The sequence below is a fragment of the Myotis brandtii genome, unplaced genomic scaffold (assembly GCF_000412655.1).
Source record: "Myotis brandtii unplaced genomic scaffold, ASM41265v1 scaffold1042, whole genome shotgun sequence".
NCBI lineage: Eukaryota > Metazoa > Chordata > Mammalia > Chiroptera > Vespertilionidae > Myotis > Myotis brandtii.
In genome coordinates, this window is record NW_005353506.1 from 141,532 (window position 1) to 164,794 (window position 23,263).

General features: G+C 37.7%; 1 protein-coding gene across 1 annotated transcript in view; it reads right to left on the reverse strand.

The window, feature by feature from the left end:
- LOC102243297 (cubilin) overlaps positions 1–23,263 on the reverse strand; it is a gene marked incomplete at its 3' end in the record, with an annotated part of 182,298 nt that overhangs the window by 140,965 nt on the left and 18,070 nt on the right. Inside the window, exons 9-17 of the mRNA XM_005856727.2 lie at positions 22,597–22,728; positions 21,633–21,728; positions 19,492–19,610; positions 18,897–19,083; positions 17,673–17,785; positions 14,319–14,553; positions 11,521–11,702; positions 9,229–9,391; positions 7,657–7,844 (exon numbers count right to left, since the gene is read on the reverse strand). Coding sequence (XP_005856789.1) covers positions 7,657–7,844; positions 9,229–9,391; positions 11,521–11,702; positions 14,319–14,553; positions 17,673–17,785; positions 18,897–19,083; positions 19,492–19,610; positions 21,633–21,728; positions 22,597–22,728 — 1,415 coding nt within the window. The remainder of the gene's footprint in view (positions 1–7,656; positions 7,845–9,228; positions 9,392–11,520; positions 11,703–14,318; positions 14,554–17,672; positions 17,786–18,896; positions 19,084–19,491; positions 19,611–21,632; positions 21,729–22,596; positions 22,729–23,263) is intronic.

The window sequence follows — 23,263 nt, forward strand, 5'->3', positions numbered from 1 at the left end:
TATATTCATGAACTGTTTATCAAGGAAAGTTAGGGTGTGGGAATATAAAAGACATATATTTGGCAATAAAGATAAAAGAAAGTAAAGGAAATAAAAAAAATAAGTACAAATACACAAAATTAAAAATGACAAAGATGAGCCCCTGCCAGGTGACTCAGTTGGAGCATCATCCCAACACAAAGAAGGTTGCAGGTTCAATCCGTAGTCTGGGCCTGTATGGGGAGCAACTGATCAATGTTTCTCCCTCACATCAATGTTTTCCTCTCTCGCTTCTTCTCCCTTCCTGTCACTCTAAAAACAATAACATATTCTTAGGTGAGGATTTAAAAAAATGACAAAGATGATATAAATGCACAGATACTGAGGAATTTGTTTAATATGATAATTCCATGTATTACTCTATGTTAATATTGTTGAATTTTTGAAATGGTTATTTCCAGAAAAAAATATAAATTGCTAAAATTATATCAAGAAAGAAAAATAAGATTTGAATAAACAAAGCACAGATAAAATTGAAAACATTATCACAGAAGATGCTCTGCTTGGTAAGTTATTTTAAACTTTTAAGGAACAGATAATTCCCATATATAATTTATCCTAAGACACCCTCAAACATAGAACAATTCCCAACTAACTTTTCTCAGAACTATCTTATCAAAGCCTAACATTAATACAAAGGAAAACTATGGGTTGATCTCACCTATTAACATCAATACAAAAATTCTAAACACCATCCTAGAAAAATGAGTTCACTCCATCATTAAGCTTTATATACCAAATTAAATATAAGAATAAATGTTATGCAAGGATTATCTGAAATGAGAAATTATAAATTAAGCCTATCAATAGGTTCAATAAGATAAATCATATATTTCCATAGATGTCAGAAAGTTTGTTAGCATTTCTATTTATTAGAAACAAAACTCTTAGAAAGTTAGGAGTAAAATAAAAAGTTTTTCATATAATAAAGATCAATTGGTTTAATCAATAATCAATATCCTTTAGTGTAATGGCCATGAGTACCATCTATGGAGTCATATAGACCTGGGTTCAAATCTGTCACAAATCTCCTCACTTAAAAGCTCGAACAACTTACTAAGTCTAAACTTAGCTCAAGGAGTTGTTGAAGCAAGTAGATAAAACAATAGTGTGAATTCCATAGCAAAATGCCTACTAATAGAAAATGTGGACTGTTGTTATACTTGACACTAGAGCTTCTTCACCAAAATCGGAAATTCTCCCGTGGATATACATGCTACTCCTTATATAGAATTCTTTTGGATGACCTAGCCATAGAAATATTAGCTCATCCTCTCCATGAGCATTATCAAGGCATCAATACATGCCAGTGCCTGTTGCTGGGGACAGCACTACGAGAGAGACACTGTTCACAAGGAACTTACAACAAGCAAGCCCATTTAAAAAAAAAATAAAAACAGGAACATCATGTCTGAAAAGTGAAGGCTACTATATTATTACTTCACAATGGTTCTCGGTAGGTGTCACAGTTGGACATCTGTGAAGGCATTTTTTGTTTTTGTTTCAATTATTAACACAATGGTGGAGACGCACTATTGGCACGTAATGGCTGGGGACCATAGATACTAACTATCCTGAAATGTGAGAGACAGTCACGCACAACAAGAATTCTATGCCCTGCGACATTCATGTAAGTGACAGTTCGCTACTAAGTGTAAAATTGAGCTCTATCTGACATACTAAACACAACATATTTTTGCCCAGTTAAAATCACACTGAATTTTCCAGGATGACAAGTAGAGTGTAAATCGAAAGAAGTTCTTTCTTTTTTTCTCCTGGAAATCTGCCAAGAGTCAGTCACCATTTCAGAAAATTGGTCACTAACCTCCCCAGCCATGCCAGCATTCACAGCAACTCAGGGAGCTAGCAACTTAACTGCTTTCGCTTTGCCTTCAAGTGCATCTTGACCAGGCTTTTTAAAGTTTATTTCTCCTAAATATTATACTTTGAACCAAAATGTTTCATATAAATGTGTATATTGAAGTTCTATCATCCATGGATTTCATTTCAGAATAGTGAAAAGGTGATATGAAAAGGTCTTAAAGTGTAGAGAATCCTGGATTTAACCAAACACTCTGAACTCATACAGGGGATTAGGGAATACTCAGCAGAAATGAGATTTAAAGGATTACCCAGGCTGAGGGGAGCAGGCAGTAGAGGGAAGATTTTGAAAGTATGATACTCAAAGCTGGAGGGGATATGGTAACACAGCTACTCTCATCTGTAACTGTGAAAGTATAAACTTCTGGAAAATAATTTGACAGTATGTCCCAGGAGTCTTCAAAATAGTCCTAGTTTGGGACCCTGCGACTCCACTCTAACACACTGCCATAAGGAAATCATTCGAGATACAGGCAAAGACACACAAGGATCCACATCAAAGAATATTCTATGATAACAAAAACTGAAAGTATTCCAAACGTCTCATAATAGGCGGGTGATTAAGTAAATTATGGCACAGCCATATGACAGTCTCACAGACATTAAAAAAGCACACACCTCTCCACTGATTCACACCAAACCAGTTCCTTTCTATGAGCTGTAATACACATTTTTTTTGCATACTGTCATTAAGTTTGCTAAATACCTCTCTAATCAAATAGCAATTCTCTGAAAGAAGAAAAAATTCTGAATCCCCTTTAGCACCTAAACACGGAACTTTGTAAACAGGCATTTAACAAATGCTTGTAGATTCATTCATTTTAAGACAGGGCAAGACAGTTCATTACTAAGTGTAAAATTGAACTCTAACTGACATCCTAAACACAAAACATTTTTGCCCAGTTATCATACACACTGAATTAGAAATCTGTTAGAGATGCAGACATAGGGCAGTTCTTAGAAACCAGAAAGCATGAACACAGGGTAAGATATCTTCCTGCTTTCTCATTCTCCAGGGTTCCATTTGCTTCTGCTAAGACTGTAGTCTCTCTTCTCTATTGTGCCCATTAGAAGATGACAGGAAGGAAGAAAAACAGCCACATAGCATCAGAGCCAGCTAAAGTGGGCCTTTCCCCTGGGCCTCGCTAATGAAATTCAAGGGCATTAGGAAGGAGAAAGGCAGCTGCAGTCCAAATGTTTGCAGAGGAACTTATCGTGCTCGAGGGCCCTAAACCTAGAGGCACAATTGATTTTAGCTGTGTTTCTCTCTGTGTGAAAATGAAACCTCATTAATTCTGAAAGCCTGTATTCTCCCTGGATCCCAGACATAGCAATATCTCAACCACAACCTCTTTGAAAATGACATTCAAATAAAATCCATTAAACGATCTAAAGTGACCCCAAATGCTTTTGTAGCACATCTTGCATTCAGTATTCTAGGACTTATGAGTTTGCAACGCCCCATTCCCCCCAAAGCCCTCTCTGCTTTGTGCTTGTGCACTGGAATAGACTGTATTATTTCCCTGCGCTCACTGCCATGTGACTTGCAATGCTTCCCCGTGGAGAATAAAGACATATCCTTCCCACTGGCTGTGGGCTTGGCCATAGGGCTAGCAGAATGTGAGCAGAATGTGAGCAGAAGTGGTGTATGATTTCTGAGTAGAAGCTTTGGGAGTCATTGCGTTACTCAACAGTCTCTTACTTGCCCGCTCACAAGACCAAGAGCCTGGGTCCCAGGGGCTGCTGGGACAGGGAACAGGTCAGAAGAGCTGCTATTGACCCCACACCAACATGTTAACATGAGCAAAGAACAAATAAATGAACATTGTTGTAAGCCACAGGAATTTTTTGTTTGTTAGTGTTTTTGATTTATTTTTACTGACTATTGGTTATTATAGCACCATCTGGAGAAAGATGACTCCTGTTTGAACATGGTTTGTATTAATGAAGAGTTTTTCTTAAGAAGTAAGGTGAAGTCGTGCCATAGTCACTTGCAGTGTCACACCAAATCCAGTCTTTATGCCGCATCACATATGCAAAGAAATGACAAGGACCAATTCAATGTTCTAGTGCTCTGAGGACCAGACCCAGATTTCTCATTGATTGCCTTATTCATCCAGCATACACTGATTGTTGCAGGCCCAGAGACCCAATAACAACATGTGACCCACGATATTTAGCCTATGGTAAGAGCTAAAATTAAACGGGCCAAAAAACACAGTTTCTCTGAAATGTTAAAAGTGAAATCCAGTGCCCTGCCAGTAATAAGCTTTAACATCTGCAGTGGATCAGGTCCCACAGCCACATCTTAATGCATGTGTTCATTTATTTTTATCTGCTATGTATCCAGATTTGTTCTTATATAACAATTTAAAAAATCTAATTTAGCATTAAATTTTATTCAAAACAAGACAAATATGCTGGTATTGGGCTTGACTCAACCAAGAGCTGAAAATAGAATCCTACCACGCAGCAGTGTTTGACATGTGGCTTCTTGCGGTGTGAGCTTCAGATTGAAATGCCCCTTATCTATATATCTAAAAGTGTAATATGTAAATCGACTGGACAGCGGAACAACCAGTCAGCTATGATGTGCACTGACCACCAGGGGGCAGATGCTCAATGCAGGAGCTGCCCCCAGCCCACAGGCCCTGATTGCCCAATGGGGAATGGGGAACTGGGGGTGGGTGGCAGTGGACGCAGGTGGCACCGGGGCCCTGATTGCCCTACTGGTGGCCCCACACATAGAGAGTGACCAACGGTGGGGGGTGGGGGGCAGCGAGCAGGCAGGAACAGCCAACCTCTCAGTTCCTCCCCCCGGCTGGCAGGCTCCAATTGCCCGATGGGGAACTGGAAACCGGGGGTGAGTGGTAGCTGACGCGAGCAGTGCTGGGGTGCGATCACCCTGCCAATTGCCCCAGACACAGAGGGCGACCAGCGGCAGGGGGTAGGGCTGGCTTCCTGAAGCCAGGGAAGATGGCCCTGATCCCTGGCCAGGCCTAGGGACCCTACCCATGCACGAATTTCATGCACCAGGCTTCTAGTCTATATATATGAAAGGCTAATATGCAAAGTGTTCCCTCGGGAGTTCAACTGGGAGACTGGGAGTTCGATTACTTGCTATGACGTATGCTGACCACCAGGGGGTGGCACAGAATATGGCGGGTGACCAGCAGCGGTGGCGGGGCATTGAGGGAACGAGGGAAGGAGGAGGAGGCGAGGCAGGGAGGCGGGGAGGCCGGGAACCTGATAGGCCCTGATCGCCAGCCAGGCCTAAGGACCCTACCTATGCATGAACTTCATGCACTGGGCCTCTAGTATAAAATAAAGATGATCCTGGAGACCAGCTGTGGGTTAGTCTGGGTGCACAGGAAAGGGAATGTGGTCCCACTTGAAATGAGAGAGTAGATGGTGAGGGATAAGAGATGAGAGAAGCTACACAGGGACCAAAGAACATTTTCTTAGGTTATTATCTTTTGTTATTCATTATTATGTTTCATGATTTCATAGTTAAAATTTTAAAGCTTTTTATGCCTCATGAAACAGTGCCCCTTTTAATATACCTGTCAATAAACTTATCTTTTATCTGTTGTTTTAAAAATCCTCTTTTCTATAATCAGGAATACTTGTCTAGTTTTACTTAGAAGTATGTTCTTAGATGATTGCAAACTCAATATGTCACCTTCTCCTCCCTGTCATTGTCCTCTTCGTCATCATCATCATCATCATCTGTTACCATTTAGTAGCCAATCACTGGTGTGCAAGGCATTGAACCAAGCACATTCTGATTGTTTTTCTTTTCATTTTGCAAAGCTAAGTTCTTTATGTCCAGCTACAAAGCTGTACTAGATCTAGCTGCTAAATCCTACGTTTCCTTTCTCTACATGTCAAGGAGGAAAGAGAGCAGAGGTTATACAGGTTTTTCCTAGAACACTGAATTAGTCTAACACACATGAGCAAACAAAATTGTCAATGCCTCTCTGAGTTTACATAAAATGATTGTGCTCAACAAAAAGTGATTTGTTTCATTTGCTCAGCACTTTAATTTGTGGCTAGACCAATAATTAAGCAAAAGAAATACCAGGCCAGGAAAACAAAAACTGCCTTTTTGTTTCAAATATTCTTCTTACAATTATTACACACACTTAAACCATAATTAAGGTTTTCTGAAGGAGAGTAAGCAGAACTAATGAGAAAAAAAATCTAAACTTTATAACAAGAGTTTTCAATGCTTTAATTTAACTCTCTGCCACTGACCAGCTGGCTCACCTGGGCAAATCCTTTTACTTCTCTGGGTCGAGTCCCCTCACATAGAATATTGTCCTGGAGAATCTCTGAATTCTGCATCCCATTAGTGAATCCTATCATTCCTACTATTTGCAGTCACCTCAGTTACTAGCGCTCAATTTAATAGCTTGTAATTTAGCATTTTTATGAGTTTCTAGTTTCAGCTTTCATTTTTGTCCTTTGCTATTCCATCACCAATTTCCTGTTTTGCCATCCATAGGTCTATTTTTGGAAAATTCTTCCAAACTCTCTAAAGCAGCTGTTCTCAGACTCTAGCCTGCATCAGAATTACCTAGATTGGTCTGTTAAAAGGCAGATGGCTGGCCTACCCTGGAGGTTCTGACTCAGGCCACCTGAATTAGGGTATGGAATTGCTTCTCACCTGGGTGATCTGGATACCGCTGGCCCAACTGTTAGGGGCAGAAATAGAATATTCAAAATTAACTATAATTATAAAAAATACTAGAGGCCCAAGGCACAAAATTTGTGCAAGGGTAGGCCCTTGCAGCCCCAGCCACCTCAGCTGCCGCCCTGCCCCCTGCCCATTGGTCGTTCTGGAAGGTCATTCCAGCAGGTCGTTCTGGCAGGTTGTTCTGCAGTCCAGTCTAATTAGCATATTAGCTTTTCATTGTATAGGATTAATCGTGCTCTATAAACATGACTGTTCCTTTCTGATTAGAGAAAGCACCCTTTAACCTCGCTGAGAGTTGTATGCATTGAGACATGGGAACTAACATCGGAAAGCAGTCTGTCCTCCTTCATGGAACTGCCTATCATTATGGAAAGATTTATAACCTCGTGGCACCTAGTCCTGGAAGCTCCTGCTCTTTACAACCCCCAGCCCCTATTACCTGTAATCTGGTCCCGGGCCACCCGCTCTCTGTGACTCCCCTGCCACCCAGCCCGCATGACCTGTAACCTGTAATGATTACCCCATGCCCACTTTCCCATATCTGCAATTCCTACTTCCCCACATAATCTTGTCCTTCTACCCAATATAAGCTGTTGGTTTATGGTGGGCTGCAGAGCAGATTTTTGCTGATGACCTGCTGCTCTCCCATACTGCCGGCATTATTGCAATAAACCTCATATATGATTCAACCGTGTCTCTGCTTAATTGGCTGAAGTAGTGACAGGCAGCCCAGACCTCTTGATTATCTGGTTACACAACAACCATTTGAAGACCACAGCTCTACAGAACAGAAAAACATTGAAAAACATAATCTAAGGCCAAAGTAGTAAAAGTTACCTCAATGTAACTCGGAGAACAGTTACTGGAATAAACCTCATATATGATTCAACCGTGTCTCTGCTTAATTGGCTGAAGTAGTGACAGGCAGCCCAGACCTCTTGATTATCTGGTTACACAACAACCATTTGAAGACCACAGCTCTACAGAACAGAAAAACATTGAAAAACATAATCTAAGGCCAAAGTAGTAAAAGTTACCTCAATGTAACTCGGAGAACAGCCACTCTGGCCTTCCAGCTCCACGTGGGTGAAGTTGACCTGTATTTGCTCTCCCAGGGGCTGCTGTATGACATAGATGCAATGTTTGTTCTGAGTGAAAGGCCCATTCAAGTCAAGGGAGAGAACACCCTCTGGGTCTGTGTAGTTTCCTCCACAAGGTGGATCCGCTGAAGAGAAGGGAGAAGAAGGAAAAAGTCATGTGGATGGGCATCCCTCTGGCTCCCAGGCATTAAATACAATTTTCAAAAACTTACACATACACATGCAGTCACATATCAACTTTATTCACCCTGTACAGGTTTATTTATAATAATAAAAGCGTAATATGCTAATTAGACTGGAAATCCTTCTGGACAACCTTCTGGACAAAGCCAGGGCTGCAAGGGAAGCCCGGGTCCCAGGTGCCAGAGGGAAGCCAGTGCTAGCAGCCAGGGGAAGGAAGGCCTACTCTTGCACAAATTTTGCGCATTAGGCCTCTAGTATATTTATATACCTCATCTGATTATGAGATTTCCAATTGACGTGTGTTTGTAAGACAACCATGTAGTGCCTAAGGAGATAGATGTAGAGATGTGTGATCTAAATTCCAATCTAACATCCTCGTCTACAATTTGCTTTTTAAATACATTTATAATCTCCTCCATTGCAAAAAAATCTGAGGCAGTTTATAAAATACATGTAACAAATATGTAACTAAAAAAATGAATCAGATTAAAGGAATAATGAATACAGAATAGCAAGATGTGGTCGGGGGAAGGTTGATAGGCATAGAAAGCAGGTATGGACCACAGAAATTACAGAAGGGCAGCTGCACATCCTGCCTGAAGCCAAAGTAAATGGAGAAAGGGGACCAGTAAAAAGATGTTTATTGTTAGTTTCCTGATATTGAGACCTAAACATTGTGCCTTGATGTGAATTCTCATCAAGGCACAATGATGTATGTTAAGAACAAAATCCTTGCTCAGCTAGTGTGGCTCAGTGGTTGCGAATCTACCCATGAACCAGGAGGTCATGGTTCGATTCTCGGTCAGGGCACATGCCCGGGTTGTGAGCTCATCATTGATGTTTCTATCCCTCTGTCCCTTTCCTTTCCTCTCTCTGAAATAAATAATAATTTAAAAAGAACAAAATCCTCTACAATCCTAAAATAAAAATCATAGAGCATTTAATCATTTTTTTTTGTTGGCTTGTTGCTTTGTGTTAAGGTATCAATGCAAATTAATTCAAGATAGACTGGATTACATGAACAACATCTATCAACAAAACTGAGTAATAGCCAGGGAACCCAAGTGCAAATTATTTAATTTTAGGTGCCTCACACATAGTTACCATGATATGGATCCCATAATTTAGGAACAGAGGGGTATTGTAGCACTAATAATAGAACGTTAGGAAGATAAAGAAAAATCTGGAACCATGACAGAAATGTTTATAAACACATATTATTAGTCTAAGAAAGTAAGTCATCTGCAGTATCACACTAAAAAAACAGCTATAGGTATAACATGTCCTTCAGACTCATATTAAGCTCCCAATTATCTGGTTACTTACAAGGTGATGTTAAGTAGGTGATGTAGAAGCCTTGGTCATTAATCTGGTCATCCGAATGAAAGTGAACTCTGGCAAAGGGACCTGTCGTCTGGAGTGGAGGGACAGACAGAGTGGTGCAGAATTTCCCAAGAACAGGATCCTGACTCAAAGGGCCATCTCGGATCTAAAATAACAAAACTAATCATTAAGTTCTAATGGTCAGATTCTAACAAACCAAATCATTTTGGACATTAATTTCAGAAAATCCGTCATTTAAAAGTAATGGCTCTGGGAGGTGTTTTGTTTATTTTTGTTTGTTTTAACCTTTTGCATTTTATTTTTAATTTATATTTATTGTTGAAAGTATTACAGCTTTCCCCTTTTTTTCCCCCATTGACTCCACCACTGCCCCCCCCCCCTCAGGCCTTCTCCACATTATTTTCTGTGTCCATGGGTTATGCATATATGCATACAAATTCTTTGGTTAATCTCTCCCCCATACCCCTGCCTTCCCTCTGAGATTAGTCAGTCTGTTCTAAGCTTCTATGTCTTTGGATATATTTTGTTCATTAGATTCCACATATGAGTGAGATCGTGTGATAGTTGTCTTTCTCTGACTGGCTTATTTCGCTTAGCATAACCCTCTCCATTCACATATGTAGCTAACACAAGCTTGGGGATCAGTAAAGGGTAGTCTCTTTCTCCCATTATCCCTGGTGCCTTATCTTCTGTCTCAATTTCCATTCAGAGGCTGGACTTCTACTTTGACTTTTTCTCATGATGTTACTAATCTCAATGTTTTCTTTCCTAGGTTTTCTCCCTAGCTATTTGTTTGGAAAGTATGAGCCCCTAGTAATCTAGAAGAAGGAAATGAATATACGCATAGAAAATAGGAGAAAGAATACGAGCAGTGTCAGTTAACTTACAGCTTGGTCTAGGTATCTGGGAGAATCAGAAGGGGAAAGGAAGTAAAGTCAGATTAGACACAACAGAAAGATGGATTAATGAAATTTAAAAAGTGCAACTTTAATAGTGATAAAGTAGCATAACAATGACTATGTGGGCTTAGAAATCAAGTCATTTTAATTATTGGTTTTTAATCTATTAAATATCATGTATTGCAATTGCAAATTCTATACTACATAGAACACCAAGGTAGCAAAGGAGAATTCTCATCTAGGCACAATGTAATTTTGTCCTTTCAAATTACTTTTACTATTGTCAGCAAAGTTATAGGGCAGCATGACTTATTATTCCTATATTTAATTCATTCCTAAATATTATTGCTTGTTGAGAAATGAGAGACATTCAAATATTGTCAGTGATTGATAATTTCTATTAACTTTATATCTAAATTAATATGTAGAAGTGAGAAAATGCTTCTAATATTAATTTGATGGAATTTATTGAAAACTAATTTCAAGAAAGTTCGCTTTAATGTCAATATTCAAAAGATTGTCTTGATGAAATTTTCCAGGGAGAGGTGGGTAGATCTTCCAGTCATTCCCAAGGTTTCAAATCCATTACAACAGCTCGATTACTAATGGCTTTAACTTGTGGAGATCCCTGTTTGACATCCACACCCTTCTGTCCTTTATGAACAATTCCATAGTGTCACCTTCTCCTCTAATGGACTTGGAAAGCACATTATCTTTTATCACTACTGCAAGAGGTACTGAGACGTATGGTGATAAGACAGGAACAACATAAGAACAGAATCTTCTCAGTGATATTTCAGTCTACGATGGAGAGCACATATTTTTATGTACCTATATGCATGTTGCATTGGACTATAACAGCCTTTTCTTTTTCTGTATATTAATCTTTTACTAACGGTAAACAGGAGGCACACAGGCTGACTCTGTTCCTCCCAATGACTATTATTATATCCCAGCAAGGCTCATCCTCTATCAATGCATTTCAACACAATGGCTCTTAAATTTCTTCATGGAACACTATGGTCAATTTGTGAAATACCTCAACAGTTTACCACAAGATAGGAATCTGCATTGGAGAAGAAACCCATTACTTAGTGATTATTTCATTAATTCTACTATCCCCATGGGCACTGGGCTTCTAGGAAATAACAGGGGCAAGCAAGGCAGTCTCTTTCCCAGATTCAAGTGGGACTCAGAAGTAAGAATCTGGCTTTATTAAGAATAAGGACTTAGCAAGACTTCGACATTGGCTGCCTATTGAACAACACATCCAACTACTGCTAATAAATTGTGGCCATCCACAGACATCACCGAACTATAGTTTCTTGTGTCCTAATTATATCATAGTAAGTTCTATCTAAATACAATTGTTTACCTCAAGATAATCTTTGCTGCAATCATCATGGTGCTCCAGACTTAAGGTCCCAAAAGCAAATGTTATCACAAGGTCAGGACTGGTTATAACTCTCCAGACACAATCTCTTCCTGGGGGATAGTTTCCAGGATATCCCGGAGACTTAATAGAACCGTAAGTACCAGTCAGTATACCTCCACATTCTAAAACAAGGAGAAAAAATAACTTTACATTTGTGTACAAGTTATAATTCATGTAGATTTACCATAGTCCTTGCTGTGGGAAGCCAAGCTTCATTTAAATAACTATGTGTAGTTTCAGACACTCCCTTAAATTAAACAAGACTTTCGGTTTTACAGTTTGATAAAGTTATAAACCTAGAAGTACCAATTTATAAATAAATGAATCACCTATGTATTGAGCTTTACACTTATCAACCATCATGTGGTGTTATATGGTTTAAAACACAGTGCTAACCTGTCTGAGGGACAAATAATAGGCTGATCGATTCACTTTTTTCACTTTGAGAGAGATTCACTCTGCACATTAACTCTTCAAATTCTGGAAATTCTGTCAGTTCCTATGTCTTTCTACAAACCAGATCATTTTATATGTTAGAATAGTTAAGCACTACATAATTTTCATATGAGATTTCCTAGCATTATGATATAGTTTATTTAAATATTCATTTTATAAGTGAAGAAAATCAAATATCGCCCTAGTTGGTTTGGCTCAGTAGATAGAGCGTCGGCCTGTGGACTGAAGGTTCCGAATTCTATAAGGGCACATGCTCGGATTGTGGCTCCACCCTGTAGGGGGCATGCAGGAGGCAGCCAGTCATTGATTCTCTCTCATCATGGATGTTTCTACCTCTCTCTCCCTCTCCCTTCCTCTCTGAAATCAATAAAAATATATATTTTTAAAGAAGAAAGAAATTCAAATATCTATAGTGGTTGAGCCAATTGCCCAGGGATGGAGCCAATAAAAGACTGGGTCAGGCTTTCTGACACCCACTTCACCATCTGCACTAAACCCCATCAGCCCTATAAAGTTGTTTATCAATGACGGGAAGAATCTTTTCTTTATTAATACCCACATTTATTTAACAGAAAACCTATGGTGGCTTATGGAAAGTGCTACTGTGAAATAAAAAACAAAAAAAAAAACAAAACACTAAATAAAAATCTCGACTTTTAAATACAAATTAGAAAAAACAAAAGATGACATTTCAGATATGCAAGATATGAGATTTACATAGTTATGCAGGTTATTCAGACAAAAAATTTGCTTCCGCGGCAAAAAGAGAAACAAATAAGTTGCATGATTTTCATTGTTTCTAATGAGAAAACATCACAGTTGCTCAAAGGAAGAGACTTTTTCAAAACTAAGTACTTAAAACATTATCATATGGGTAAAAAAAAAAAAATCCTAAGCAGAGTGAAATGTTAATGGCAAACTGGGAAAATGCAATATGTAATATAAAGAATTAATATTCCTAATATCTGAAGAGCTCTAAAAATTGTGATATAAACAGAGCTCACTGAAAAAATTCAAATACCCTTTAAAATATATATGAAAAGACATTCAACCTCATTCATAATAAGGAAAATACAAATATACTAACAAATGGAAAATGAAATCTTAGAAAAATAATGTCATTTAACATAATAAAATATCAAATATTTAGGAAGAAATAAGAAAAGATGTGAAATAAGTAAACACTGAAATCATAAACCACTACTAAGACAAATTAAAAGAAACTAAACAAATATAGAGTCTGCATTCATGAATTGATAGGATCTGAATTTTTAAGAAGTCATTACTTTCCCAAATGATTATAGATTCCATGCAATGCCAATGAAATCCCAACAGACTGTTGGGGGAAATTGATGCTAACATTTATATGGAAATTTAAAGAATCTAGCATATTTTAAAAGAACAAACTTAGAGGATTTACACAACCGGACTTCAAGCTTCAGTAACTCAGCCAATGCGGCACAAAGATAGATAAACAGAACAATAGAAAATGAGAAATTCCAGAAATAGTTCCACAGATTTATTGGTAAATGAATTGGAGTTTTGGTATAATGTTTTTTCTATTTTTTATGTTTAAAAAATCGCATAGTAAATTTTTTAAATAAACCACCAAAACAAAAATACAACAAAAACAAATGATCAAATAGTCATTAAGACAAGGAATACTCAGTGAAGGAGAGGTCAGTGTCCTCACTAACATCCCTGCATTAATTTACTAGTTGAGCTTATAAAAATTCTATTCAGTAATTTCAGAAGGGACTCATTAAGACTAATGTTTTTTAAACTCTTCCATTTCATCCACATTTTATTATTTCTGAAAACAAAATCAAATACAAATTCATGTAGATTTATTTGATATAAAAATAATTTATATATATATATGCCTAAGTGACCATTCAACTGGTAGCTATGACACACAATGACAGTCAGGGGACAGACGCTCAATGCACAGGCATGGAAACATGGAACAGACTGATGAATCTCAGAGGGAAGGGGGAGGGGGAAAGCAGGAAGAGATTAATCAAAGATCTTATATGCATACTAGAGGCCCAGTACATGGATTCGTGCACTGGTGGGGTCCTGGGCCTGGCCTGCGGAGATCAGGCCAAAACCGGCACTCCAACATCCCCCTCGGATTGCCAGAGGGTGCATTCGTGCACCGGGCCTCTAGTATTATATAATACCGGGTCTCCAAATATTCAATGTATCAAAGAAGATTAATATTGATTAAAAAATTAATAACCTCAAGACTTGGCTTTATTGTGTTCCATATTTACACTTACCTGGTTGTTGTGTTTCCCATCTTATTGTAAAGCCTCTCTCATTTCTTAAATGTTCAGAATAGAAATGAAAGTAGAGAGCATTGTCACTGCTGAGGAGTTCATGTGGGGTGCTGGAGCCACAGAACCTTCCAAGCTGAAATGCTGCAGAGGAATCTCCATCGTGAATCTGAAGAAACTCATGTGGACAGTTGCTCACTGATTCTAATTGGAAAAAAGTGAAAGTGATACGCAGCACCTAAAAATAAAAAGGTCACAAGATATTATTCTTCATACTCATGTTAAGTCTAGAGTCTGTCTCCCACTAATTAGGAAGCATTTACAGTGAGTCACTTTTAAGAGACATATCAAAAATGTCCCAATTATCCACAAATACATATGAAAAATCTATTTGTTAAATGACTTGTGTTAAAAATTGCTTACACTTCAACTAATATCAACATATATCAAAAATCTTTTTTTTTTTGGTGTGAGGTAAAATTCCATCTTTTTCCCCCCTCACGTATATAAACAACTATGCCGAAATCTTAATGTTAATTACATACATTTCACAGCTTTATTGAGGTATCAGTGATACACAAAGAACTACACATATTTAATGTAAAATTTCATGAGTTTGGACATATACAAACACCTGCGATATCATCACAACAATCAATAGACATATCCAACACCTCCCAAAGCTTTCTCTCTCTCTCTCTCTCTATCTATCTATCTCTCTCTCTATCTATCTCTATCTCTCTCACAAAAATTTTTATGGTAAAAACATAATCTATTCTATTAAAAAATTTTGAACTGCAAAATACTGTATTGTTAGCTATAGGCACTATGCTGTACAGCATATCTCTAGAACATATTTATCTAGCATAACTAAAACTTTATATTCCTTGAGTTGTTATTCAATGGATTAATGAAATATATTTACCTAGGTTTCATTAAACTGTTAGGTCAATTAAACAAATGCTTCCACATTAGTAAAATACATTAGACATTTGAAAAATCTACCTTAAATTAAATTTAACTGATTAATATTACTATTCACAAGAATTTATATCTTGATCCCCTGAATAGCCTGTAGCTCACTCACAGATGTTCTTAGGAATTTCTGAAACTTTCAACCAGATACTGATGCCCAACCCACACTGAGAACCTCAGGTGTAGACTGAGTAGGTATGGTATCGGCAAGTATAAAGTCTGCAAGTCTTCATGGTTGCACATCATAAGAGCTGAGTAATAAGAGCAGAGAATGGGCAAAGGGAATATGAAGAGTTCTGCACATACAAGTAGGAGAGAATAAACACAAAGTGTGTCTCCAAGTTAAGATGTTGGAATATACAGAAAAGCATAGTAATATAGTTAATTATATTTAAAACTAGAGGCCTGGTGCACAAAATTTGTGCACTCGGGGGGGGTGTCCCCTCAGTCTGGCCTGCGCCCTCTCACAGTCCAGGAGCCCTTGAGGGATGTCCAACTGATGGCTTAGGCCCACTCTGCTCTGAGCCATCAGCCAGACATCCTTAGCGCTGCCATGGAGGCGGGAGAGGTTCCTGCCACTGCCGCTGTGCTCGCCAGCCATGAGCCCTGCTTCTAGCTGAGTGGCACTCCCCCTGTGGGAGCACACTGACCACCAGGGGGCAGCTCCTGCATTGAGCATCTGTCCAATGGTGGTCAGTGTGTGTCACAGCAACCAATCATTCTACCATTCAGTCGATTTGCATATTTGCCTTTTATTATATATAAAATATTTTTTATTGACAACCTCACTTAAAACAGTCAAACAACCAAAAGAAGGCTGTTGAATTTAATTTCTTTTATAATCTAAAACCACAACAGTATTCAACTAGTGAAAAAGGAAATCAAGATATTTTTGAAATTCTATACTAGGATATTTTTAAGATCTGTTACCTAACATTACATCATGTTTTCCCTTGAAGCAATGTCAATAAAAATGAAATAAATGTCCATGATTTGTACATAATTTTCTACTCCTTTATGTAAATTATGTTGGGGATAAAAAGATATAGAATCACAATCATCAAGAAAACAGCATAAATTTTCTTACAGATTGAAAATAAAAATGTCAAAATTTTTCACAAAATAATTTTTTTGAAAAAAATTTGTTTTCAATGTCACGAAGTATAATTCATGAAAACTAAATGGAAAGAAGGAAATTCATATCAAATATTCACTGAAAAATTGATTTTGGAGTTTATTCTATTATGAGTTAACAGGTCCTCTTTTACGGGGGGGTGGAAAATGTTTTCTGACCTTATACAATGACCTCTATAATATTGCTGAAAAGTTAATGGGATTTAAGGGAAACATTCTCTATTCAGAAGTATAACTTTATTTCAGTGAGCCTACAACCTGGTTGAAAAATAAGTATTTGGAAAAGTTGAATAATAAATACTGGAGACAAAAGCACTAAAAACCTCAGGCTCAGATTTTAATTTGAAGATTATTTTTGCAGCGGTTCGGGTTCAGAGTTATTGATGTTGAATGGCCTGGGTTCAAGTGACTGCATGCCATTTAAAACCACACGCCCCTGGACGAATTTCTCAGCTGTTCTAGGCTCCATTTCCTTATATGTAAAATGAGGATATATATGTAATTCGTTTGGGTTATGAGAGTTAATGATATAATCTGTGGAACAATTAGCATTGAACACTGGCACATGCAGTGGCCCAGAGAAGACACTAATAAGAAAATCATCTTTTTAAATAATATATGTATTTTTTATCTATTTCAGAGAGGAAGGGAGAGGAAGAGAGAGAGAGAAACATCCATGATGAGAGAGAATCATCGATCAGCTGCCTCATCCATGTCCCTCACTGGGGATCAAGCCTGTAGCCCAGGCATGTGCCCTGACCAGGAATGGAACTGTGACTCCTGGTTCATAGGTTGATGCTCAACCACTGGGCCATATTGGTCAGGCAAGAAAATAATCTTAAAGGAAGTTCCCATTTTTGTATATAATCAACATTATTGAGTGATGACCTTCAAACATGACTGTATCAGTAAGGACATGCCTTTACAAATCACTGACTTGCTGTCAGCCAACCCATATAGAGCATCATCCATAGAGCATCATCCATGGTGGGCGCACACGTACAGTGCGATTGAAACTTCGTGGCCCATGCGCAGAAGTCGGTATTTTGTGGAAGAGCCACACTCAAGGGGCCAAAGAGCCGTATGTGGCTCGCAAGCCGCAGTTTGCCGACCACTGGCCTAGCCCAAAGCCTGACATTTAGTAAATCCTTAATATATGATTGCTAAATTATCACTATATGTATTTTATGTAATACATATGCCTATATATAAATGAAATCTACATTAGACAGGAGACACTACAGTTACCTTTCTCTCTTCGGTTCGGACAACCCAGAAGCAGTTAACGTCATGAACATAGCCAACATCAGGGCTCTTATAGCTGAAGCTCCCGTTCACCCCTGAGAGGGACCCTCCACAGACTGCAAAGGAAAAGAAGGTGAACTGTGCTTTTCAGAGACTCCATAGAGGAAGAGGCTAGGCAACTCTAACCCTGCTGATGAGACATTCAGGAAAGTCTGAGTTATTAACATTAGAGACAAAAGTCCTGCCATTCTTCTCCCCTGTCCCCTTTTCCTTGGGCATCCACCCAAATCTCACTTCTTGTTGAAAGTCTAGTTCACGTCTCCTCATCTCCACCATGAATTTCCCTGTCCTTTGTATGCTCACTGCCTCCCGTTCTACCTTTGTGACATTTGACTTGACCCCACACAATTTAGTTCTTATCTTTAGTTCTTGTTTATTCTCTGCCAATTTTGTATTAGTCTTGTCTCCTCAACTGGAAGATAAGCAGATTACATGTGGAGAGAGTATTTTATGCTTTTTTATTTCTTCATGGGGTCTACCACATCCTGAACACACAGAAAAGCCTTGGTAGACATGCTGATTCAGAATAAGGAGTAATAAGGGAGGGGTGGAGACGTTATAAGAGGTTTTCTGGTGGAGGTTGAATATGACATACATTACGATGGGAAGCAAAGAAAGAATTTGGAAAGATTTGAGGGAGAACTATCTAGAATAAAGAAACAAGGCAGAAATATTCATGGCAGCGCATGAGGTCAGGTAAGGAAAGATGTCTGTCTTGAAAGGAGTCCTTTTAGAGAACTAATGAAAAGGAGAGGTATAGGAAGAGGCCTGGTTATAGAGGAGAATTGAAAAGCAGTCCCAATATTTATTTAACAGGCAATGGGGAACCCAGTATATTCTAGAGCAGAAAAGTGACATGATTAAATAGAATATTCTAGGGAAATTAAATAACTGCTTTAGGGAAAACCCACTATTAGAAAACTATAATACCTGAACATATTTTGTTTTCAGAATGGACATAATGCAAAGAGAAAAATTTTCCTTTGAGGAAAAGGCACTTCTGGCTTATTGAGATATAAATTCACCTTGTCAATTCTATACAATTTCTGCAAGGAAACACTTAGTTCTAAGCATTGGAGCAATTAGACAAGAACCTGCAGTAGGACTCATTAAACGATGATAAATTTAAGCTGTGAGCATCTGTGGTATAAGAAATGCTGAGCATACCTTGCTGGGGAATTTGGCAGAGAAATCCAGTCCAGAAACGTGTGCATTCACAACTGAAGGCATTAATGCCATCAACACAGGTTCCCCCATTCAAACAGGGGTTGCTCAGACACTCATTGATGTTTTCTGTGCAGTTGATACCAGCCCAACCCGATTCACACTTACAAAGATAACCAGACACTGTGTCCTAAGGAAAGAAACAACATAATGCCATAGAACAAATGGATAGACAATAAGCTCAAATCAACCCAAATAATAAAGTGAAACATGATGTATGCAGCAGGTGTTGAGTCACAAGCAGCTTCCAGTGGTCTAACTTGCATTCATTCATTTAAATGGTGATTGCTAAGTATAAGTTATATCTACCGGGATCAAACTGTAGGCATTGTTTTACTTCTTTGTAAATCACTAATTAACTCATGGGTTTTTCCTGGGAACTAAAATTAATAGTTACCTTTCATCTCAGAGTTATTGACAGTTCCTTATCTTAAGTTTTATCATTACCTTAAAAGTAATAAATCATAGAAAACATGTTGCATAGATATGAAACTAAAATTATTCTCAAGTACAATCTTCTCAGGAATAAAGAACTCACGATGCATTGTCCATTTAAACACGGGCGACTCAGGCACATATTACTGAGTTGCACACATCCATTTGGGCCAAAACCATTTCCAGTATATCCCGGGAGACAAGTACAGAAAGGTAAGGAACCTGTTCAGAAATAAAAGTGAAAGTGTAAATACAGGTCTGTTCAACTCAGACCCAGTAACAAAACTCAGGCTCTGTTGTCTAGACAAGAAATCATCCAACTCAAGCATGAAGATCTCTAGGGGCAGGCAAGACAAGGTGTAAGGAGAATACACTGGAATCTTTATTTTTCTATTTTTACCTTAAAAATAAGGAAGGCATTACATGTCTTCAATACTTTATATACAATGACACTGACCTATATGTCTTGTTCTTGCCCAAGGGTGAGTTACGCTAAGGAAAAGGGGAATTTCTCATCATGGAGGGGTTGACAGCAGAAACGAGTAATCTTATGATGATCATATCTATTGCACGCATTGTACATATATTGACTCACTTAATCCTCTCAAGTGGGTATTATTATTATCCCACTTATAGATGAAGACAAAGCTAGAATATGGTGGAGTCAAGGGAAAATCAAAATCCCAGTAGTCTTTTTCTAGAACTCATGCTCTTAACCACTTTAATATGCTGTTAATCAATAAACACTTTAATAATCACAAGCAAGTATATATATTACATACATATTCTTTGATATATGTGCATATATATGACATGTTAGTAAAAATAAAAGTGGTATTTTGAAATAGCAAAAGATATGATAAAATTATTCAATAGATGGAGTTGGGGCCAGCCACCCATTTGAACAAAAATATCAAGGTAGATCTCTATTTGATGCTATAGATAAGAATAAATCCTAAAAAGATCAAAGATCTTAATGTTTAAATAAATAAAAATATAAAAGAACATGTACTTGAATATTTTAAAAGGTTTGTTTGGTAGGAAAGGACAAATTCTAAGGGGGAGAATTTTAAAAGAAAAGATTTTTACCATTTTGACTACATAAAACTTTTAAACTTCTAAATAGAAAATTCCATCACAAAATGAAAAAATAAAAACAATATGCCAAGAAAAATACATGTCGCTGAAACCGGTTGGGCTCAGTGGATAGAGTGTCGGCCTATGGACTGAAAGGTCCCAGGTTTGATTCCAGTCAAGGGCATGTACCTGGGTTGCGGGCACATCCCCAGTAGGAGATGTGCAGGAGGCAGCTGATCGATGTTTCTCTCTCATCGATGTTTCTAACTCTCTATCTCTCTCCCTTCCTCTCTGTAAAAAATCAATAAAATATATTTAAAAAAAAAAGAAAAATACATGTAAAATATGAGACAGACAACGAGGTAATATCCTTAATATACAATGAAATTTTACAAATCAATAAGAAAGTGATGAACAAAGGACATGGACAAATAGAAACAATGGCCAGTACTATGTGAAAAGCATTAATTATTAATTGTTAGTAATTAAAACCTTAATTTTTGTTTAGTCAAAATTGAAATAACTGGAAGGCAAAATTTGGCTATAAAATTAACTAAAATGAAAAATAACAATAGTATTCATTGTTGCTAAGAGTGGGGTAAATGTATATTTTCATACACTGTTGGTGAGTATATAAATTGATTCAACATTTCTGAAAGTTTAGCAATATATATTTCAAAAATTATAGGAGCTGAAGTTTCTTTTAAACAACATTGCAGACTCTATTGGTATTTTCCCTAGCTCCATTTTTCCCTTCCTTACTTTTTATTTTAATTGAGGGTATGGGCACCTGAAATAAAAACTACATATCTCAGCCTCCCTTGCGGCCAGGGTTAGCCACCAGGCCCAGCCCTGGCCAACAGCATAGAAGTAAAAATATCCTTAAAAAAAGTAGACTTGTCCTCCTTCCTCCTTTTCTCCTTCCTGCTTGCTGAAATACAATTATGAGTTAAGTAGCTGAGTTAATTATCTTGAAAAATTATTGCTAAATTAGAACCGATCATAAAAGAACACAGTCTATTGCATTTTTAAAAATCCCAATGTACAGTTTTGTGACATGGATTAATTTTTTTGTTTGAAGATCAAAAAAATTTTATTTTAAAAAGTTGATTTGTTTTATAACATTATATTAAAATACCCCAAAGCAGAGGGAGAGTGCGTCATTACCTGGGCCTGGGGAGCATGACGCCTGTGGGTGGCAGCCTCCGTTATTGACCGAGCAGACGTCTATGAGTGTGCACACTCTTCCATCGCCCTGGTACCCTGACCACAGCAAGAGCAGGGGCACGACAAACAACGTTAAGACTATTCAAGAAGAAGATTCCCAATCTGAGAATCAAATATCATGGACAGACCAACCAGAGATCCTCTATCATCAAACAGAAAATGTAAAGTGTCATAAACAAAATTCCATAATTAAGAAAAAGGACAAGAATTAGGAACCTTATTTCATAAACAATGTTTGTGGCTGTTTCTAATTACAAAATAAAAAAAATAAAAAGGTATATGAAACTACTGATACAGTGAGTGCTGACACTAAAAATGCTGACACTTTTTCATTTCAATGACTTGATGATCTTAGAGCTAAATTATTATAGAAGTCCAAAGTACTGTTGTTTTGTGTTAATGAAACAAAGTGTTGCAGTTAATCCCTTAGAACTCGTTGAACTTCCTGGATAGTAACTCAATTCAGATTAGAGAAGAGCAGTAATGACTCCTTTCTGGAAGAGAAAGAAAACTAACATGTATTACATACCTACCTTCAGGCCGGTTATTTAGTAAACTTTATATGTAAAACACCTCATGTGTACATTATAGAAATAAATTATTTGTGGGAACAATGGAGCTATATGTCTGGGATTCACGGAGACATTTTTTCAAATTCTGTATTACCTCAGTAAGCTATTTCAGTTTTTAATAAAGGCTTATTGTCCTTTGATATTCAAAACTTTTTTCCTTCTTTCTTATAATACAGCTAGTACTAATGTGCCCTGAATCTGTAAGTTAAGTAAAACTTTCCAGACTGTTCAGTTTGCCTTCTTGTACAGAAGTCATATTTAAAATGGAGGAAAAAATCCCATTTTTAAAAGTATGGTTTGCCTGTAATGGAATCAGAAAATTAGTGTAGTACCTGGTGGACAAGCCTGACAGTGGAAAGACCCAGGTGTATTCACACACTCAACAGGTGGAGCCACAGAACAACCGCCATTATTTGTCTCACATTCATTGACATCTTGGCAATAATATCCATTTCCTTGCCAGCCTAGAAAAATAAGATTTGAAAAGTTAGCTCTACAGATGAGTCAACAAAGAAGAAAAACAAATAGTCACAAACATATAAAAACCTGCTTAGCTATAAGGAACTATACATTTAAATGAGATATACTCTACCTATCAGGTTGACAAAAATTGTTTTAAATTTTTAGAATCAAATTCAGCAAAGAGGTGGGCAATAGGATTACACTTATATGCTGTTAGAAGTTAAATTAATAAAACCTATTTGGAAAGAGACCTAGCAGTATTCGTTGCATTTCTTAAAATACATACCTTTTGACTACCAATTCCACTTCTTAAAATGTATTCTACAGTGATAAAACTGGCAGTATATAGAGAAATAGGCAAGAATAAAGGAAGAAATAGGCAAGCACATGTCTATTGCAGCATCGTTAAATGGGGAAAAGACTCTCTGTGGTCACCCTAACCGGTTTGGCTCAGTGGATAGAGCGTTGACCTGCGAACTAAAGGGTCCCAGGTTCGATTCCAGTCAAGGGCATGTACCTTGGTTGCCGGCACATCCC